At 39.4% G+C, this 22,800-nt stretch overlaps 1 protein-coding gene across 1 annotated transcript in view; it reads right to left on the bottom strand.

Moving 5' to 3' along the window:
- The window catches only part of DMGDH (dimethylglycine dehydrogenase), a 102,144-nt gene that overhangs the window by 14,175 nt on the left and 65,169 nt on the right, over positions 1 to 22,800 (bottom strand). Inside the window, 1 exon segment of the mRNA XM_036762724.1 lies at positions 6,062 to 6,196. Within this exon segment, the coding sequence (XP_036618619.1) occupies positions 6,062 to 6,196 (135 nt within the window).

Raw genomic sequence — 22,800 nt, 5'->3', positions numbered from 1 at the left:
TTGAGAAATAGCAAGGGGGCCCAGTGTCACTGGATCAAACAGTATGTGTGGAGCTATAAAGGATAAGAAAATTGAGAAGATAGAGGAGGACCAAGTTTTGTGTTCAGTCATTTTTGCAGTTGTGTCTGACTCTTTGTGACCCCATTTGGGGTTTTCTTGGCAAGGATACTGAAGTGGTTCACCATTTCTTTCTCCAACTCATTTTACAGCTGAGGAAACTGAGGCAAAAAGGTGATTTTCTCAGGGTCAACAGCTAGTAAGTGTCTGACGCCAGATTTGAACTCATGAAGATGAATCTTCTTGACTCCAGGCCTGGTGCTATGGAGCCACCTAGCTGCCCAGTACTAGGTTATGAAGGGCTTTAAACACTGAACAGAGAATTTTGTATTTGATCGTGGAGATGATAGGGAGCCAGAGGATGTTACTGAGTAAAAGTGTGTGTGTGTGTGTGTGTGTGTGTGTGTGTGTGTGTGTGTGTGTGAAATGGTTGGACCTACACTTTAGGAAAATCTCTTTGGCAGCTCTTAGCTATGTAACAGTTAGCTACATGACCCAGAGCAATTACTTTAACTCTTCTGAACAACCTCAGTTTCTTTGCATGTGAAACAAGGAAGTTAGATTAGATGCTATTTGAGATCCCAGATCTAAACTATGATTTTATAAGTTGTGATTCTTACTTGAAGGAACATGGTAGCCTTCTAGTCAAGACAATTGAAGGAGGTAATTTTATTTCATAGACTCATAGATTTAGATTGGAAGGTATCTTGGGGACCAAGATCCAAGATCCTTGCCCTGGAGTCAGGAGGACCTGAGTTCAAATCTGGCCTCAGACACTCACTAGCTGCATGACCCTGGGTGAGTCACTTAATCCCAATGACTTCCAAAAGAAAGCACATGATCCATTATGCCACACAGACTGTTAGTGTGGCTTGAGGGGGACCTACTGTCCTATTTCTTCTTCAACAAGATGTTTGATGAAAGAACCCAGTTTCCAAATGGAAAGCTGTCTGCCTACTAGTTATTAATGGGGGAGAAAAGCTCCTCAGGCACTCTTGTGCATAATCAGAGTTGTGAGTTAAGAAGAAATGACACCCACAGCATGCAATTTAAGCACAAGTTGCTATACACGGGATGATGTGTATTGACAAAAGAAACCAAATTGAAAACAACTGATTTAAAATTCCTAGTAATCCTGATATCTAATTTAAATCATATCACGCAGGTATTTGCACATGTCCAAGGATAATTTTTGGTTAGCCTAGAGATCTTGGTGTGGAAACTCTCTTGACGCAAGCTGATGTCAATCAATCAGTCAACAAGCTTCTGGTAAGAGCCTGCCACTATATGCCAAGCACTGTGCTATGTTATGGGTATACAAAGACAAAAATGAATCCCTCTGTGCCCACAAGAACCTTACCTTAGTAGTCGTTGCTTAGTCATTTTTCAGTCATGTCTGATTCTTCATGGCCCCTTTTGAGGTTTTCTTGGCAGAGATACTAGAGCGGTTTGCCATTTCCTTCTCCAGTTCGTTTTACAGATGAGGAAATTGAGGCCAACAGGGTGAAGTGACTTGCCCAGGGTCACACAGCTAGTAAGTGTCTGAGACTGGGTTTGAATTCAGGTCTTCCTGACTCTAGGCCCAGTGCGCTATCCACTGCACCACCAAGCTGCCCGTGCTTTAGTAGTAGATAAATTCTAAATAGTTGTCTGAGGCAAAGAGGTGGTAGGTGACTTAACAAAGGGCACTCATATGTCACACTTCCTTTAGTGATTGTATATACCACATCTCAGTATGATATGACACCTAGTTTATCCGTGAACCAAATGATAAAATCTCACAAAAAAGCAGAGTAGGGAGGGGCCTTAGAGGTCATCTTTCCAACAGCCTTGATTTTACAAATGAGAAACTTGAAATCCTAAGCAGAGGAAGTGACTTGTCTAAAGTCACACCACAGCTAGGAAGCAGCAAACTGGGATTGAAATTCAATAATCATTTACCAAGTACCTACTACTCAGAAGAAACTGCTTTGAACTGAAGTGGATGACCAGGCTGGACTTCCCTTTTTGGAAAGACCTTGCCCTTTCACTGGGTTCTCTAATTGATTAAGTCAACCGATATTGACTGAGATGTCCTGCAGGCATCTCAAACCCAACACATTTCAAAAAGAGCTCATCTTCACCTTACCCCCAACCCCTCAAATCCTGGAAAACTTTTCTATTTCTGTTGAGAGCAACACCCATCCTTCCAGTCATCCAGGTATACCACCTCGAGTCATTCTTCCTCATCCCTCATCCATTGCCAAATTTTGTTGATATTGCCTCCATAACATCTCCTGCATCTCTCTCTCTCTTCTCTCCACTTAGACAGCCAGCATCTTTGTTCAGGCCTTCATCACCTCTGTAAGACTCCTTTAATTGGTTTTCCTGCCTTAAGCCTTTGCCCTCTCCAATCCATCTTCCACATGGTAGCCAAAGTGATATTACTAAAGCACAAGTCAGACTATCTCACTCCCCTGCTCAATGAAATCCAGTGGCTCCTTATTTATTACCTCTAATATCAAATACAAACTCTTCTATCTGACATTTAAAATCCTTCACAACCCTCGTCCAGTCCTTCTCCCCAGCCTTATTCACACACTCTTCAGTTAATTCAAACTGCTCGTGCTCTTCCTCGTATTCTATTTCAATCTCTTTGAACAAGCTGTCCCCTGTAACGGCAATGCACACCCTCTTCATTCCCACCTCTTAGAATTCTTAGTTCAAATCTCAGCTCAAACACCATCTCCCAAGTGAAGTAATTCCTGACCCCCTCAGCTGCTAAGTGCCGCCCCAGAAGATAATTACCTAGTATTTAGCTAGGTGGCACAGCGGAGAGAGTGCTGGACTTACAGTCAAGAAGACTTGTATTGCTGAATTCAGATCTGGCCTCAGAGACTTGCCAGCTCTGTGACCCTGGGCAAGCTACTTCACCGAATTTGCCTCAGTTTCCTCAACTGGCAAATGAGCTAGAGAACAGAAAAACCACTGAAGTCTCTTTGCCAAGAAAACCCCAAATGGGGTCACAAAGAGTTGGACGTGACTGAAACGACTGAACAACAATGCCTGGTATAGTGTTTGGCACATAGTAAGCTTTATGTCAATTCTCATAACAGATATAGACTTATACAAGTTATGAAACTATAGACAACTCAACCAGCCAATGACAAATAGGGAAATGTAATACCCCCTCCCATCTCCTCTACCCTATTCCTCATCCCTCCTTCCCTAACATGATGTTGTATGTCCCAAAACTCTGTCCTGGGCTCAAAATTCTTGCATACTGTCTTGTTTTATGTGGTCTAAGAATGCTTCATAGGAGAGGAAGAACTGGATCTGGGTTTGGATGTCCTTCCTCAGATATTCCTAGAGTACTGTGTCCTCTCTGCACTTTACCTCATATTAAACTTACCTGGGGGCATGTCCCATGCCACCTCTCTCTTCCTCCTTCCCTCTTTCCATCTCTTCCTTCTCTCTCTCTCTCTCTCTCTCTCTCTCTCTCTCTCTCTCTCTCTCTCTCTTTCTCTCTCTCTCTCTCTCTCCTCTCTGTTTCTCTGTGTTTCTGTCTTTCATGTACACACAGAGTCCTTAGATTATAAGTTCCTTGAAGGCTCAGACTATCTTTTTTTGTTGTTCATATTTATATCCTCAGTTCCTAGCACAGGCTGATATTCAGTAAGTGCTTTAAAAAAGTAAACGAGTAGGATTGTTACAGTCAGGGAGGATGAAGGATGGGAAGGGGATGCCAAGTACAAAATTCAATTCCTTTTGTGAGTAGACTAGTTTGACTTGAACAGAGGTGATTAAGTCTCTATTAAGTCTAACACTAGCGAGGTAATAGTACTGCTAGACCCTACTCTGGTCACACCAAACTAAAGCATTGTGGTTAGTTTGGGGTGTCATATTTTAGGAAGGACATTGAAATGCTAGAGAGGGTCCAGAGGAGTCAGCCAGGTTGGCGAAGGGCAGTAATATATCATATGAAGATTAGTTGAAGGAAATGGGGGCAATTAGCCTGAAGAAGAAAAGACTTGTAGGGGGAATGGGATATGGTATTTCTTCTTGTATCTGAAAGGCTATCCTTTGGAAGAGGACCTAGACTTGTTCTATTTGGTTCAAGAGGGCAGAATTAGAAGAAATGAGTCGAAATTGCAAAGTGGCAAAGTGAGCTATGCTGCATTGCCTCAAGCAAAAGTACTTGTGGAGGAAATTGTCACAGAAATCCTCAGTCAGGGATGAATTGGCTATTGAGGTTCCTTCTGAGACTCTGTGAGTCTGTGAATAGAGTCTTGATTTTGGAGTCGGAGGATTGGGTTTGACATCTCATTCTGCTATTAAGCTGTATGACCTTGAGACTTTACTTAACCCTAATAACCCGTATGATTTTGACACTTCACCCTGGTGTGCTTCATTTTCCTCAGCTACAAAGGTTAGAATAGATGATCTTTAAGATTTCTCAGAACTTTCAATCCTATAGTCTTAATGAATGCCAAGCAGGGAGGAGATAAATAAATATAACTATAGGGTCTAGGAGTCTGGAGTAAAAAACCCACAGATATCAGGATAGTAACTTTTAGCCAATCATGCTTTGAGTTTGGACAACTCAAGAAAGTGAGATCACTAAGATTTTCAAATATTAACTTAAAAAAAGGTTCCTGAAGAAAGAGAACTGTCTGCCCACTGCCCACTCTGCCCACTCTGTAATCTGCAAAAAGGGAATGTCAGATGTAAATAATCCAAGGTGAAAATAATGTCATTTCACTACTTCTGCAGAAATAAATTATTTCAGCTTCACTCCTCCCTCTAAGAATCAGTTTCCTGTTGTGTGAGACTACCTACCCTACAGACATGCCAAGTATTTTGTAAACCTTAAAGCCCTCTAGGAATGAGTTGCTATGGAAACAAGCTGTTATACTACTTTCACAAGTTTTATTCCAAATTTTTTATTTTTATGCACTAAGATAAGAATTCTGAGAGGCAGTATGGAATAGTGGATAGAAAGCCAGTCTTGGAACTAGGTACACCTGGGTTCAAGTCCCACCCTGACACATACTGAGCAAGTCACTTACCTCTTAGTACTCTAGGCAACTCTCTGACTATACATTGCAGAGAAAGGCTCTGAGCTGTATTTGTAGAGAAGGGAAGGGGTGCTTCCTACACTAATGAAATCCAATGTCTAATCCTTGTCCTTATAATTAAACTTGCCCTCATCCTAGTGTTCCCTATCCCAAATCTAGTCTCTATTCTTATGATGAGAATTGCCCCCATCCAAGTGGTCCCTATACCAATGACATCTCAAATCTAATCCTATCTCTGTGATAACAGTTATCTCCTTCTGAAGGATCAAACATAAAGTAAAATACCAAATTCGTTAGACTTCATCCTCTTTGCACTGGGAAATTTTACTCTCCACTTCAAATTTTCCCATCAAAGTGCAAGATCTGTCAGCCAATCAGTCAATAAACATTTATTAAGGGCCTACTACTTGCCAAGTACTGTTCTAAACTCTGGGGATTTGGATTCAGAGGACCTGGTTTTGAATCTCTGATCTACCTTTTGCTACCTGTGTATCTTTAAACAAGTCACTTCACTTTTCTCCACCTCTGTTTGCTCATCAGTAAAAGGAAGGGTCAGTCTAGATGACCTCCAAAGTTCTGTCCATCTCTTGATCTATGGGGCATTTGTTCTGACTGTTTATATCCTCAGATGTGGGAAGGGGTAGACAGAGGGAACTGTTCAGCCTTTCCAACAGACCTTTCTGTCCTGTAGGTTTTAGTCATCGCCTTTGTTTCCTTTAATCAAGGCATGTGGTGTTCCAAAGTTTCCAGAATTATTGTTATTATTTTCCATTTTCCTCTGAGTTCAGTTCATTTCTGTGTCTTTGCATGTCAGTCCATAAATTATATGCCTGTTTCCCAATTGTGCACTGTTTCCCATTAAGGAGAACAGCACAACCTTAAATTAAAACTGCTTGAAACACAGTGGGTTTCTGGGCTCTTTGTCACACGCTCTCTACAGGACTTACCTTGCCATCATGCCAGATGCTTTCATTTCCCTCTGGATCCACATGATCCGTCTCCAAGGTGAGGTAGACCAATCTCCGTTTCAGCCCCTTTTCTTTCATCTGTTTCAGTGCTTGCTTTCCTATGAAGTCTGCTGGCTGCAAGAACGCCAGATAATGATGATAAATGATTGTTCGGGCACTGTGACAAGGTTATCGATGCAAGCATTTAAATTTGTCTTTATGATTTTCTCGCCAATTAAACATTAAATAAAAATACAGATTAAATCAAAGGGCTGGGCAAATATTTCTCAGTCTTAAAATGACATTATCAGCTACTTTTCCCTCTCAAGAGCTGTTAGATTTAAGTTTAATAATTTGTAGTGACAATTCTGCCAGCACTACAGAAAACAGGAAAACATAAGTCATTGTCCTGTGCTTGTGAGGTACTACAGTGACCCTTATGCCTAAGTACTCCAGCTTGCAGAATGGGATATTTTTGCTTAAGTTGAATCTTATTTCCCATCTGTATTAAGCAAATCACTAAGAATTCACTCTCTTAAAAGAATTTTAAAAATTGATTTTAAATAAGCCATTTTGAAGAATTCTTCTAAACAATGGTCCCTAATGATTTCTTCTATTACGTTAATACACAAATCATCACTGTAATATTAAAGATTTAATCAAAGATCCCAAAGTAGAAAATAAAAAGATAGAGGTGGCTTTCTTGTATGAAAAGCTCTCAAAAAGAGGCAGTATAGTAGAAAAGAAGGTGTTTGGCACAGCTCAAAATAATAATTATGAGAAGATACTTCTATCCCATTGCTTTGCAGAGGTGGTAAGTCCACAGAGTATTGTAGTATGTATCTTCAGACTTGTTTGGTGTATTGATCAGTTATGCTGATTTTTCCTCTTTTTGTCTTATATGATATGGTTCTCTAGGAGAAGAGAGGGAGTGATACTAGGGGAAATTCTGATAGTGTAAGAAAATCAAAATACATCAGTAAAAACTTAATTTCTAAAGAAGAAAGTGCTTTGGAGTTAGAAGAACTGGATTCAAATCTCAGTTCTGTGATTAACTTGACTTGTATGTGCTTGAAGAGTTAATACATCAAAAAGTCTGAACAAACATGCTATGTATAGCACTTTGTATACAACATACCATCTTCTAAGGTAAGAGTTCTTAACTTTATATTGTTTATGTATTTTATATAAATATAAATACATATTTATGTATTTCAATAGAATTGGTTTCTTTCGCTATTCTGTATAATTTATTTGGGGCCTCTAAAAGTGTTATTCTTATTAAAAATTAGAATTAAGCAAGTGTAAGCTAATGACTCAATGAAGCATCAAGAAACAATAAAACAAAATCAAATGAAAAAATAGAAAACAATATGAAATATCTCATTGGAAAAACAACTGACCGGGAAAATAGATCTAGGAGAGATAATTTAAGAACTGTTGGACTATCTGAAAGTCATGATCAAAAAAAAAAGTCTAGACATCATATTTCAAGAAATTATTATGGAAAACTACCCTAATATTCCAGAACCAGAGGGTAAAATAGAAATTGAAAGAATTCACCAATCACCTCCTGAAAGAGATCCCAAAATGAAAATTCCCAGGAATATTGCAGCCAAATTCCAGAGCTCCCAGGTTAAGGAGAAAGCACTGTAAGCAGTCAGAAAGAAACAATTCAAATATCATAGAGACACAGTTAGGATGATGCAGGATTTGGCAGCTCCTACATTAAAGCATCAGAAAACTTGGAATATGATATTCTGGAGGACAAAGGAGCTAGGATTACAACTAAGAATCACCTACCCAACAAAACTGAGTGTAATCCTTCAAGGGAAAAAAATGAATATTTAATGAAATAGAGGACTTTCAAACACTCCTGATGAAAACACCAGACCTGAACAGAAAACTGGATTTTCAAATGTAATACTCTAGGGAAGCATAAAAAGGTAAATAGGAAAGAGAAATTGTAAGGGATTCAATAAGGTTAAACTGTTTACATTCCTACATGGGAAGGTGATACCAGACTACCAAATGGGCCTATAATACCAAAAAAAGGTTAAGAACTCCAATATTTAGGAACAATACCTTAAATCCTTATCAATTTATATTTAATCAAGAATTAATTAGAACCTTTGTGAGAAAAATGCTCACTGGAACTAGATGTGGGCTAGATGGAGAAAGAGGGAGGAAGAGTTTGGGGGTGGGATTAGATAAAAAATTGGAGAAGTTGGTGTATATGATATCCCCTAAAATTTGCTTGCTTTATGATATTACCAGAGAGAGCCCTAAATGATAATATAAAGCATCAACTAATCATCATGGAAAAATTGACTTTGACCTCTCCTTAAAGCTCTGCATTCTCATCTCACCTTAGCTGCCTACAGGATATCCCCCAGTGGGATGCCCCTCTGACCTATTTCCTTTCTTCAAGCATTCCCTGTCTAAAACTGAGCTTATATTTCCTTTTAAACTTGGTCCTTCTTTTGACTTCCCTCTCCATCAGTAGGTGCTTTATGGCTCCCTGTACACTCAAAACAATATCATATGACTCCCTGCTGATGTTTTTGTTGTCATTTTTAAGTTGTATCTGATTCTTTATGGTTCCTTTTCTTGGCAAAGATACTGGAGTGGTTTGCCATTTCTTTCTCTGACTGATTTTGCAGATGAGGAAGCACAACCATCAGTCTCCCAGGATTGAAATCTTGGTATCTTCTTCCATAGCATCTTTGGATTTCTCTCTTCCACTGTATTCCCATTTTCACCACCCTATGACAAATCCTTATTGTTGTTGTTCAGTCATGTCTGACTCTTTGAGACCCCATTTGGGGTTTTCTTGGCAAAGATACTGGATCGGTTTGCCATTCCTTCTCCAGCTCATTTTTTATAGGAGGAAACTGAGGCAAACAGGGTTAAGTGACTTGCCCAGGGTCACACAGTTAGTATGTATCTGAGGCCAGATTTGAACTCACAAAAGTGAATCTTCATGTTTCCAAGCCTAGCAGTCTGTGCACTATAGCGCCACCTGGCTTCCCCAAGCTCTTATTACCTCTTCTTTGATTATTACGATAGCTTCCTAACCTTTCTGCATTGTTCCAATTCAATTCAGCTCAACAAACATGTATTAAATGCCATTGTATGTACCATGGGACTAGTCTGTGGTGATACAAAAACAAATAATCCCTGCCCTCAAAGATCTTACATTCTACATCATTCATGTTATTGCCAGATTAATCTGGTTATACCATTCCCTCACCCAAAAATCTTTAGTGGCTCCCAATTAATTTACTGCATAAACTTCCCCTTCAGTACTCTCCACCATCTAGTACCCTCTTACCTATCCAGCCTTATTTCATATCACTCTCCAGCAAATTCATTGTGCTCCAGTCAAACATAGATACTCTGGTCCTTAAACATACTGTGCTGTCTCACCTTTGTTCCTTTGATAACGCTGTTTCCCATGCTTGGAATGTAAGTCAACTCAATTCCTTGAGATTTTATTAAGTACTCACTATGTGTCACACACCATATCGTTGGAATACAAAGTCCTCCTTCTCAGGATGCTTATATTCTATTGAAGGGTATAATATATACAAATGGATAGGCTAAATACAAAATAGCTGGAGGGAGAGAGTACATCAGTAGATTTCTCAGACACAGGCAATGTTGATGCATGAATTGGACTCATAATGAACTAAAAGGAAGGAAGTGAGCTAGACTTCATTTGGAAAACTGCAGGACTTTCAATGATTCTCAGCTGCTCCCAGGCATAAAAAATCTGTCTTCTAAACATAAATGTACCCCACTGGATATTACTGATAAAGACTAAGTGAGGAAGAGTACCACACCAAGTACTCAGGAAATTAGTGTTAATGGGACCACAGTCTTGAAAGCATTGAAGGACCATTTTGTAAGAGGTCCCAAGAAGGAGAATGTACCTTTTAAATAGAAAAAAAAAAATCACAGGAGGTTTTTTTTTACCCCCAAAAGGGAATGTTCTTTTCACATTGTCTTACTCATTTTTAAAGCCCAAATCAAATGTCATTTTCATGAACAGTTTGCTGAGCCCTCAAATTATTATCAACCCTCTCCTTTCTGCCTCATGGGCTTAACACAGGATTATTTTTTTTAATTCATTTTTTAGTTCCAAATTTTCTCCCTCCTCCTCCCCACTCATTCAGAAGGCAAGAAAAAGAAAGCCTATTGCAAACTTGAAAGCTAAATTCTCACATTAACTTGTTGAAATTAAAAAAGCAAAGGGGAGGAGAAGGAAGGAAGGAAGTAGGGAAGGAAGGAAGGAAGGCAAGAATGAAGGAGGAAGGAGGGAAGTAAAGGAGAGGAGAGGAGGGCAGGAGAAAGGGCGAGAAGGAGGAAGATATAAGGAAGAGAGTGAAGTAGGCAAAATATACTTAATCAGCACTCTGAGTCCACCATCACTTCTCTTATGTGGAATTGACCTATAGCATATTTTTTCATTGAGTCCTTTGGAATTCTTTTTAGTCATTGTGTTGATCAGAGTTCCTAAGTCACTCAGAGTTGATTGTCCTTACATATCATTATTGTATTGTTCTCCTGGTCCTGCTCACTTAACTTTGCATCACTTCATATACACGTCTTCCAGGCTTCTCTGAAACCATCCACTTCATCATTTCTTATAGTACAATAGTATTCTATTACATTCAGATAGGGCAGCTAGGTGGTGTAGTGGATAGAATGTTCAGCCCGAATTAGAATCTGGCCTCAGACATTACTAGCTGTGCAACCTTAGGCAAGTCACTTAACCCTGTTTGCTTCAGTTTCCCCTTCTGTAAAAAGGGGATAACAATGGCCACCTACCTCACAGAGTTGCGAGGATAAAGTGATATAATACTTGTAAAGTGCTTAGCATGGTGCCTGGCATCTAGTAAGCACTATATAAATGCTAGCTATTATTATTACTGTATTTTCAGGTATCATGAATACAAATAAAATGAGAAATGGTACATATATATTTGGGGGTAACTTTTTTCCTCTGGCCATAAAAAAAATCAAGCAATGAATAATTATTTATTAAACATCTACCTAAATAAACATATACAAAATATGTACAAATTCATTAGCATATGGAATTTCTAGGTGAGGAAACTCCCTCTACCAGCGCAGGTCAGCACCTTTTCTGAAAATTAAATTCTTAGAGTTGCCTACAGCACTGACAAGTTAAGTGACTTGCCGAGAGTCTGGCAGTTAGTGTGCGTGCACGTTTTTGTGTGTGTGTGTGTGTGTGTGTGTGTGTGTGTGTGAAAGGCAGAACTTGAAACCATATCTTCCCAAATTAATAGCTAGGTAATGCAGTGGGTGGAGCACTAAGCATGGAGTCAGGAAGGCCTGAGTTCAAATTCTGCCACAAATATTTACTGGCTGGTTGAGCCTTGGTAAGTAACACAACCTCCGTCTGCCTTAGTTTACTCATCTATAAAATGAAGATAATAACGGTATCTATTTCCCAGGTTGTTGTGAGGTTACATTGAGATAATATTTGTGACACGCTTTGCACACCTTGTGGCAGTTAGATGGCACAGTGCTGGGCCTGGAGTCAGGAAGACCTGAGTTCAAATGTAACCTCAAATACTAGCTCTATGACCCATGGCAAGTCACTTTAACCCTGTTTGCCTTAGTTTCCTTATCTGTAAAATGAACTGGAGAAGGAAATGGCAAACCCCTCCAGTACTTTTGGCAAGAAAACCCCAAATGGGATCAGGAAGAGTCCAATGTGACTGAAATAACTCAGCAACAACCATAAACCTTAAAACAGTACATAAATGCCAACGATTAGAGGCTGGCTTTCTCTGAGAGTTTTAACATGGAAACTTTATCTTACTTCTCATTTCCACTGGGCTTTTGTCCCAAGATTAGCACTTTCCCTCTACATTTAGTTATCATTTATAAGTGGATAGAGGCGGGAGGAGGAGGCCTGAAGGTTAATGTAACAATTATAGCTGGAGCTTTCCTTGGGATCCAAGAACAGATGGGCACGGTTTTAATGGGTCACCGCTGAATTAACTGTGCAGATGACAGTTAACAACTTCGAAAAATTTATAAATCCCAAGCACACTGAGGTTAAAGATAAAAAATAATCTTGGCTTATAGTTTTAATTAATCAGTTTGAGAAGTTAATGAAAAAAAACCTTTAAACCAACAATCTACTATATATAGTAATATATTGTGTAAAGGTTGTTAGTTGTATTTTAAGTGACCTATAATTACTTATCTAGTTAGCTTTATTAAAAGCGTATACATTACCCAAAGGAGAATATCATAATATAGATTAATTAAAATTAAATATAAGTTTGGTTCTAGTCTTTGAGGGAAATAGACAGCTCTAAGTAATTTTATTAAAGAAACAGGTGAGAAGACAAGATTGGTGCCGACACCGAGGATTGTTGAGCGGAGTTAGGAGAAGGACTCATGGTGAGGATTGCAAAGGTGGGAAAGGATTAACCAGGGCTGAATGAAGGATCGTAAGTCTAGGGCTGGAAGGTCCCTCTGAGGTCATTTAGTCTGACTCTCTCATTTTGCTGATGAGGAAATTAAGACTGAAGGAGGTTAGTTGACTTGCTCAAAGTTTACACAGATGGTAAACACCTGAGGTATAATTTGAACCCAGAGCCTCTGACTCTAGAGGCAATGCTTTTTCCATTGCATCATGTTCCTTTCCTCTTAAAAGCATAGGAAGGAAGGAATAAGCATGTATTAAGCTCCTACTATGTGCCAACCATTATGCTAAGGGCTTTACAAATATTATCACATTTGATCTTCAGATCTTCAGCTATTGTTATGTCCATTTTACAGTTGAGGAAACTGAGGCAGAAAGTGGTGATACAGCTAGTAAGTATCTCAGGTTGGATTTGAACACAGGTTTTCCTGACTCCAAGGTCAGGGCTCTATATGCTGTGCCACCTAGCTGCCTAAAGAAGGCATGGCATGAGCTCTTTTTGTGGTGGCAAAAAATTGGAAATTGAGGGGATGCCCATCCATTGCGGAATGGTGGACAAGTTGTGGTACATGAATATGATGGGATACTATTGTGCTTCAGGAAATGATGAACAGGCAGACTTCAGAAAAACCTGGGAAGACTTATATGAACTGATGCTGAGAGAAGTGAACAGAACCAGGAGAACATTGTACACAGTAACAACCACAGCGTGCGAGGACTGACTTTGATAGACTTAGTGCTTCTCAGCAATACAATGATCCAAGACAATTCCAAAAGACTCATGATGGAAAATGCTAACCACACCCAGAGAAAGAACTATAGTCTGAATGCAGATCAAAGCATACTATTTCTCCTCTTATTTTGTTTTTTCTTTCTCATCATTTTTCATTTTTGTCCTGATTCTTTTTTCACATGACTAATGTGGAACTATGTTTAATATAATTGTACATGTATAGTTTGTATCAGATTTTTTGCTATCTTGGGGAGGGTGTAAGGGAGGGAAAGAGGGAGAAAAAAAGTTTGGAACTCAAAATCTTACATACGTGAATGTTGAAAACTACCTTTATATGTAATTGAAAAAATAAAATACTATTAGGTGAGAAAAAAAAGAAGGCATGGCATGGAGCATTTGGGAAGTTTAAGAACTTTTCCCTCACAAAGAACTTTGAGCCACAAAGAAGGAATGGAAGAGGAGTTGAGAGAAATATGAAAACTTGTTACTTTAATATCACCAATAATTGGTTGCCCAATGTTGAGGTCACTAGAAGACTTTTAATATTAAAATAGCACAGTTTCAACCTTTCTATAGTGTCTCTTTAATCAGAAAGCAAGAGGATTTTCATTCTTCAATTTGGTCAATGACTCAATATTCATAGAAAAACAGTGGCGTGAATGAAATTTAGAATTTCAGATTGAGAAAGGCTTTCTTCTCTTGTAACTCTATAATGTCTCACTTAGTGATCTCATCACTGGGTGATCATTTCTGGGTTCAGTGATCATTTCTATGCAGACATCATTTTTCTCAGCTCTCTAGATCCAGCCCTAGCCCTGACTCTAGTCCCACATCGCCACCTGCCTGTTTGACTTCTGTAACTGGGTGTTCCTTAGATATCTTAAACTCAACCTGTGTAAAACAGAAATCTTTATCCTCCCTTCCCCCTAACTTTCCTATTACTGAGAAGGGCACCACCATCCTCCCAGTCACCCAAGCTTGCAGCCTCAATGTTAACCTCTCTTCACTACCCACCCCGCATTTCCAATCTGTTGTCAAATTTGGTTGTTTCTACCTTTACAACCCTTCTCCCATAGGTACCTTCCTCTCTTCTCACATGGGCATCAGGCCCTCATCACCTCCCACCTAGACCATTCTCTACTTAGTTGATGAGGGAATTTTTCCAAAGGATGTAGTTGTTGTTCAATGGTGTCCAACCCTTTGTGGCCCCATGGACCAAAGCATACCATGAGATTTTCTAGGAAAAATATACTGGAGCAGTTTGCCATTTCCTTCTCCAGTAGGTTAAGGCAAACAGAGGTTAAGTGACTTATACAGGGTCATACAGCTTGTAAGTGTCTGAGGCTGGATTTGAACTCAGGAAGATGAGTCCTTCTTAAGTCCAGTCCCAGCATTCCCTCCACTGTACTACTTAGTTGCCCTCAATAATAATAGTATATGTTTGTAGTATATCTAATATATGTTGTATATTAATAATATATATTTTGCTAAAGACTATAATATTTATTTTAAATGGACAATTTTAATGTTCAAAACTTCATGTGAGAGAAAGTTTTTAAAAATTTAAATGAATATAATAGTATATATAATATATTAGTATATAGTAATAATAATTGTATATATACATGTATGCATATATACATATCATACCATATATTGTATATGCTATTATACTACATACAAACACTATATGTACTAATAATATATATATATATACACACATACATATACATGTATATATTACACACACTCATGTAGTACTTTAAGGTTTGCAAAGTACTTTTCATATATTCTCATTTAATTTTTACAACAACCCTGGGAAATGGGTGTTATCACCCCCATTTTACAGATGAAGAAACTGAGGCTGACAGAGGTTTAGTGACTTGCTCAGTCAGACAGCCAATAAGAATCTCCGGGCTGGATTTGCATAGGTCTTCCTGACTCCAGGGCCAGTACTCTATCCACTTTACCACCTAGCTTGAGGTAGACCAGTCGTTTATCATCTTAAAGCATTTTCTGGGGGCCCTGAGAGGATAAGGGACTGGCCCAGGGTTATAGAACCAGCATGTGTCAAAGGGACACCTTGAACCCTGAGACCAAGGCCAGTCCCCTGCCTACTGCATCACACAAGCACTCCTGGCTCTTTGTCTGACTGCCACACCATTATCATAGACTCCTTTGTCACTCATTGCCTGTGACCTTTAGTACTTCTCACATAATTGCTTTACCAGTTTTTCTGTCTGCTGAATAGTCATGTCTCAAATGACTTCCCTAAAAGAAGGTGTTGAAGTTTTCCAAGGCTAGTATTATTTTCTAACTTCCTGTCTATGGTTATAACACATTTCATACTGTTTTAAACTGGTGAGAAGCCCAAGGCATTGCTCTATAGTGTATTAATGCTTTTATATACTTTTCTGTTTCAGAAATGAAAAGTCTTCTGATTTACTGTTATATGATCGGGGAGGATTTTAACTCTGAATTCTTCTGTGCACTTGGGGGGTCTAGTGGGGTTGGCAGACCTTTAGAAATTAAAAAAAAACCCTGAGTGTGAGCCAAGATGAAACCTCAAGGCAGCTGATTTTCCTTTTGGTCCTTCTTTGAGGCATTTCTTCCATGTTCAAGTGAGGAGATATAGGACTCTGACTTATTCCAAAGAAACTTCCTTTGGAATAAATCAAAGCACTGTTTTAAAATGGAAAATTAAATTCAGTTTTAGATGGGGTGATTGCATGTGATGAAATATCCTTTTAATTATTCAATTACTGAATTATATTGAAACACCAAAACTTGGCAAAGGAGGCCCATTGCATGCAGAAACTTCCAGGGTCTGTGGTTCATCGTCCACAAGATGGCACTGTTATGTGCTAATAGAAAACCTTTACATCTTTATCATATGTTCTTTCCTTCATAACTGATCACCGAAGAACTTGTAGAATCCTAATTATCTTAAACATCTAGGGTAGCAACCCCAGGGACACATTTTTAACATGACTGCAGAGCACTGGAGTGGGTTTCAGAAAGACCCAGGTTTATATCTTAGTTGAGACATTTAATAGCAGGCTGCTCCTGGATAAGTCAATTAACCTCTCTGGATATCAGTTTACTCATATAGGGTTGTTGTGCTGATCAAATGAGATAATGTACGTAAAGTGCTTTGTAGAACTTAAAGTTATCTATAAAATGTCAGTTACTATCCTTATTACATGAATTCAAACTCCAGGGTAATGGGAACGTACTAAGTGCCAGAAACTCTCAAATCCTTTAACAGTCAAATTTTTCTTCTATATTAAATTTTCTGAAGAAAACGAAGATTTTTTCTCCTTGCCTTGATACTTTAACGGGCATCTGCTTGGACAAATCCTAAGATTTCATTGATGTGGGTACTCTCTCCAACAATGCATCTATGCCTTCTCAGTGTATATGATCATTCTCTATGTTCTCCCATAAATACTCTACAGAGAATACACTCAATGGACTGAAGGCCTTCATCCAGCCCTCCTAACATTTTTTGAATGCTTATGTAGCACTTGGGCTTTACGATTTTTATCCCTAGTTTTTGCTACATGAAGAACCCACCTCCCTTTTCCCCCCTTAACAGTATTTTATTTTTTTCCAATTATATGTAAGGATAGTTTTCTACATTCACTTTTATAAGGTTTTGAGTTGCAGATTTTTTTTTCTCCCTATCTCCTTTCCCTCTACCTTCCCCAAGACGGCAAGCAGTCTGATACAGGTTATACATGTACAACCATATTAAACATATTTCCCCATTAGTTATGTTGTGAAAGAAGAATCAGAACAAAAGGGAAAAACCGCAAGAAAGGAAAAACGTGAAAATAGCATGCTCCAATCTGCATTCAGACTCCATAGTTCTTTCCCTGGACCACCTCCCTTTTCAACCATACATTTCCTTCCTGATATTTTTACGGCATTCATGGATTGCAGCTTATCATTGGTAACCAACTGTACTTACTTATATATGCCACGAGTCTTTCCAGGGCCAGGGGAACTATATTTCCTGCCAAGATAAGGAAATTCTAGACAGAACAGTGCCCATGACAGAGAAGACCATTTTTCTGGCAAAAGGCTAATGACAGCCAGAGAAATTGCAATGGGAAGTGGCACAGGTGCCATCTGCTGGGGCTGGAGAAAACTAAAGAAAGAGTCATGCTCAGAGTAGCCATGATAGGTCATTACTGCTGGGAGTCCTACCTGGTGCATGCACGACTGCGAGGGACTGAGATGATGCAGGGAGCTCTGGGATGGATTGCTCAAAGATGAATGACATTATTTTCCTGTTCTATTCTGTTTTTTTTTTACCTATAAATATCTTTCTTCTTTAAGTTCTGTGTGCTCACAAAGGAGTTGCTGAAAACACACCAGTTGCTCTCCTATAAGTTTTCTGGATTTTTTGGGTAGGCAGAATGATCTAGAGAGGTGAGAATCCTCCAAAGCGAGTACCACGTGACAGCCTCTGCCAGAAACGAATTTATCAAGGAATCATATGATATTAGTATATTCATAGGAAACATCTTTTGTAGAAGATCCTTTAAGAGCATTTTGTTCTACTGAGTCAAATTTTTTTAAAAATTAGCAAATAATAGATAGAGGCAGATCTTGTAGTCTCTGTCTACACCTTTTAGTCAATGGAGTGAGTATGAAGATGAAACACAGTACAGAAAATCCTTTGCAAAAGCTCATCTGTTCCCCCCTCATATTTTCATCAAGGATCATGATAATACAGTATAAAATGTTACCACAAAGATTTTACAGAGCTGAGAAAGTAGGCACAGTTATAATTAAATAGTGATCAATGATTAGTTAGTAATTATTCATTAGTTCTTAATACTTTCTCAGTAGTCTTTTTAAGATAAATCATACTGTCCATGAATTTTTTCCATTCTTTTCCTACCATGTCTTCAAGGTGTGTCACCTCCAGCTCCTAGTTTTACTATGTACATTTGATCTGATCCATCGTTCTTCCTGTCTTTGCTTTCCTAAGAGCCATTTTCACTTTCTCTTATATAGCACATGAGATACTGAGGCGTTGAATCAAAATTGCATTCCTCTGTCATTGACGATGAAAAACAGCCTTCACTTTTGTGAGCTTCCCTGTCTCCCTATTTCCCAATTTGTTTTGAAAGTATGGCATCTAATTCTGATTTCAACAGAAGCACAGAATTAATTTTAGCCTAGTTGGGGAAGGGGGGCAAAAGCATCAGTTCTTCAAAATCACATTCTATTCCAGCACTACCAGCGAAGACACCCCCACACTTTACATCCTGCTTCATAATCTATTGGATTTATTCCATCTTGTAAACTCTCTGAGGTTAAGAAGCATTGTTCTTCCTCTTCCATATCACCTCACTATATAGAGCCTGACATGGAGAAGAGTATAGGGATGGATGACAGCTATTTTGATACTTTTCCACCAGTCTCAGAGGCCTAACAGGGTCTGACTCAGTCAGATTTTAGCCCACATAAAGAGACCCTGGGAAGTCTACTAGTCTAGTATGGAGACTAGGATGGTCTTTGAAAATGATAAGAAGAACTGGATTGTTCTAAGACCCCTGAGTCCAGGCAGGCTTACTCTACTATGGATTCTAGAGGTTGCCCACAAGATGAGGTAGGTTATTCCCAGCATCACACCCTTCTAGTCATTCTCAACCAGAATGGTCCCTTTAAGGCTATTGGATCTGAAGCCTCCTAAGCTGAAGCAAAAGCAGAAAGTGAACCAGCCATCAGTGAGATAAGGTGCAATGGAGTGAGGGAAGTAGAAAGCAGAATTTTCCTATTCTCCTGTGAAATATTTTCCTCTAAGTTAAAAGTGGGTAGCAATACAATGCCATCTGTCAGTCATGCATTGAGAACATTTTTGGTTTGGTAATTATTGATTCATTATCTCACTATCCCAGATAAATTAGTCTCTCTTTTCTATTCAGTTTAGCCAAAGTGGAATACATGGAGAGATAGGGAACAGATGTAAGATTTCATTTGTATAGGGAACTCCCAGATGAGGAGACTCCCTACTAACATAGGTCAGCACCTTCTATGCTATGTATAGCCTTAGAGAGTTGTTGAGGACCCTGAGAGTAACTTATTTAGACAGAAAGTGTGAGCACGGATTGTACTCAGTTCTTCTTGCTTCCTAGGAAAGCTCTCCGTCCACTGAGTCATGAGAGAATGCTAAACTGGAACCATGTGAAAGCCCTCCAGTGTCAGGCTAGGGAGTATGGACTTTGTGCTGTATGGTAAGAGAAGTTTTTTGAGCAGGGGACTGACCTGATCACTTATGCGATTTATAAAGACTTATCTGTCAACAGTGTGAAGGATGCATTAAAATGGGAAAAGATGAGAGGGCAGGGAAATCGCTTAGAAGATGTAATCATTTAGTCAAGAAATACTAGAATGGAAGGGAATGATGGATGTGAGAGATATCGAAGACAGAGAATCTACAACACTTGGCAAATGATCAGATGCAAGTAGGTAGTACAGGAGAGGGAGAAATACAAGAGAATTCCAAGATTTTGAACCTAAGGAACTAGGAAAATATTACAGAAATTCACCAAATTAGGAAATCAGGAGGCTTGTGGAATAAGTTGATATATCATTTGAGACATAGTGAGTTTGAGGTGCAGGCAAAGCAAGAGAAGTGGAGATGTATGAGGTGTGGGATCTTAGAAATGCGGGATTGGAGCTCAAAGGAGATGTAGAGCTCGGACATAATGATTTATCACACTGATCATCACTGAAGGTACAGTGAAATTGTGGGAGATGTGGCTGTTGCTGAGAGAGGGCACAGAGAGAAGACAAAGTTGAATTCCTGGGCCATTATTAAATCCTGGGAGGTGGCAGAAGGAAGAAGACTCAGAGAAGGCACAAGAGGGAGGAGGAGATCCAGTATTGTGCCATTTCATGAAAGCCACACAGGGAAGGAGAGAGTTCCAAGGATGTCATGGTTAACAGTTTCAAATGCTGTGGGAAGGTCAAGGCAGAATGACAGTTCCATTGGACTCTCCAAACAGGAGGTCATAAGTGACCCCAAGAGGGAAGTTTTTGGAAAGTGGTAGGAGCAGAATCCAGATCACAAGGGACTGAAAAGTGAATAGAAAGTAGAGGTAGTACCAATAGATTACTCTTTCAAAGGTTAGAAATGTATGTGGTCAAAATAAGATGATAGTTTTTAGTATGAGAGATCTGAGAATGTGTATTGGAAGAGAGGAAGGAGCCAGTGAACTTAGATGGGAAAAGGGGGAAGAATGGTGAGACTGGGGCTCACAATCAGGATGAAGACGAAGTAATCACAGGGTGAGGGAATAAGAAAGGAGGAAGGACAGGAGATTGTAGCCGGAGAGGAGGATATCCTGGAGGTGTTTTACAGTTTCATGCTACGAGTCAGACCTGAGGCATGTCTGTACTTGAGATCTTGAAGGATTTGAATCCAGGCCCAGTGATGGACTCTCCTCTGACGACTAGAAGATAACTAAGTTTAGAGGGATTCTTCGAGGCAAGGTTGGCCACCAGGTGATCATTTTTTTTTCTTTTGGTCACAACGAATTTGGAAGACTGTCTACTAAGGTATGGAGGGGCTGCAATCTGTATGTGAGGGAGGGCCCACACTGCCCAAATCACGGATCTATTGGAGTGAGGTGGTGTTTATATGTAGCCACCAATCTCTGCTTTTGATTACTGCCACCCTGATTCATTGACATGGCAATGTACACTGACATTAAGATGATTGATATGGTTGTCTCAGAAGGGTCCAGTCATTTCAAATATATGCCATGTGCCATCAGTGTTTTAGGAGAAAGGGGGATAGACTTAGAGACAGGAAAACCAGAATTCAAATCCTTCCTCTGACATTTACCAGCTATGTGATAATGAGCAAATCAGTGAGTCATTTAACTAGAATTTATTGTTGTTGTCCAGTCATTTTCCAGTTATGTCTGACTTCTCTTGATCCTATTTGGGGTTTTCTTGACAAAGATACTGCAGTGGTTTGCCATTTCCTTCTCCAACTCATTTTACAGATGAGGAAACTGAGGCAAACATGGTTAAATGACTTGCCCAAGGTCACGCAGCTAGTAAGTGTCTGAAGCTGGATCTGAACTCAGGAAGAGGAGTCTTTCTGACCCCAGGCCCAGCGCTCTATCCACGGCCTCATCTAGCTGCCCCAGCATTTATTAGTCACTTTCTATGTTCCAGGTTAAAAAAAAAAAACAGTTCCTTCTCTCAGGGAGTTTACTATCTAATAGGCTAGACGACAAGCAAACACAACTTCTGTGAAGCTTGGTTTCCTCTTCTGTAAATCAGGTGTAACAATAGCTCCCAGAGAGACGTTTGGCCTCAGTTTGAGTCCCACATACAGTGACCCTGGGCAGGTACCTCTTCTTGTGTCTAAGGCAATTCTCTAAAACTATGAGCCATAGATGTGCTTTGGTGAAAGGAGTCTCCTTACCTGGAGTTCCCTGTATGAATGAAATCACAGGCTTCCTCCCTATTACTCCCTCCTCCCACTCTCCCACCCTGATAGCATCCACCTTAAAATGTTGTGAGGATTGAAGGAGATGCCATTTGTAAAGGAGTTTGCAAACTCGGAATGCTAAATGCCAGCCATTATTTTTATTAGTAAAATCCAATTCTGCACAAAAAGGAGATCAATAATATAGAAAGCATGCAAGTGACCCATAAGCCAAAACTGTTATCTATTAAATAATTAATGGAGCTTTGTGCTCTTCTTAGTTGATGAAATAATTTAAAGAGACTAATAAATATGCAATCTGCACCTGTTTATAATTACAAAGGGAGTTTTATGCCCAGTTATAATATGAAGAAAGAGAAAATTTACCCTTGCTTTAATCCCCAAATAATAATACCCACGTAGTGAAGCAAAAAGCATGAGTCATGTATCTACATTTGGTGGCCCCCACAATAACTTTAGTGCTTTCAAGTGGGAAGCCATTTTTGTTCTTCGTTTTAACCACTAAACCAAGACTTCTGTTATGGGGAAGAGCAATCTGCCACCAGGGCCTGAACCAATCACTTGCACCTGCTTTTTCTGGTCTTAGGGCAGATGGTATGTCATAAAAATAAAAACCATGGAAAAAAATGAACAGAAATATATTCCCTTTAAAACTCTTCAGGAGGTTCATTTTCCTAACGCCTGATGTCATAAATATACATGTTTTATGTTAATGTCCTAGCAATGCATTTGGTGATTGATGCTGGGGCCTAGTAAAGGTTACTTGGCCCCCTTCATATGCTTGTCTTTATAGAGTTACAAGGGATTTGAACATAGCCTTTAGCGCAGAAGCTCCGAGGGCAGGGCAATTTATTCTTTGCACACTAATGAGAGTCTTGAGTAACGGCTGCTGGTGTTCTGGGTCCTGCTCCTCCAGCCCCTACCCCTTAGCTACAGGCTCCATTCATTTATTAAAACTACTTTCCCACCTCTGAGGCAATGTCCACTGGCCTGTGGCAGAATGAGACACACTCTATTAGAAAGCAGCAGGACGAGCGTTTAGCTGTTTATACCAA

This window comes from Trichosurus vulpecula, chromosome 1 (assembly GCF_011100635.1).
Source record: "Trichosurus vulpecula isolate mTriVul1 chromosome 1, mTriVul1.pri, whole genome shotgun sequence".
Taxonomy (NCBI): domain Eukaryota; kingdom Metazoa; phylum Chordata; class Mammalia; order Diprotodontia; family Phalangeridae; genus Trichosurus; species Trichosurus vulpecula.
This window is presented reverse-complemented; position numbering and strand designations above follow the sequence as displayed.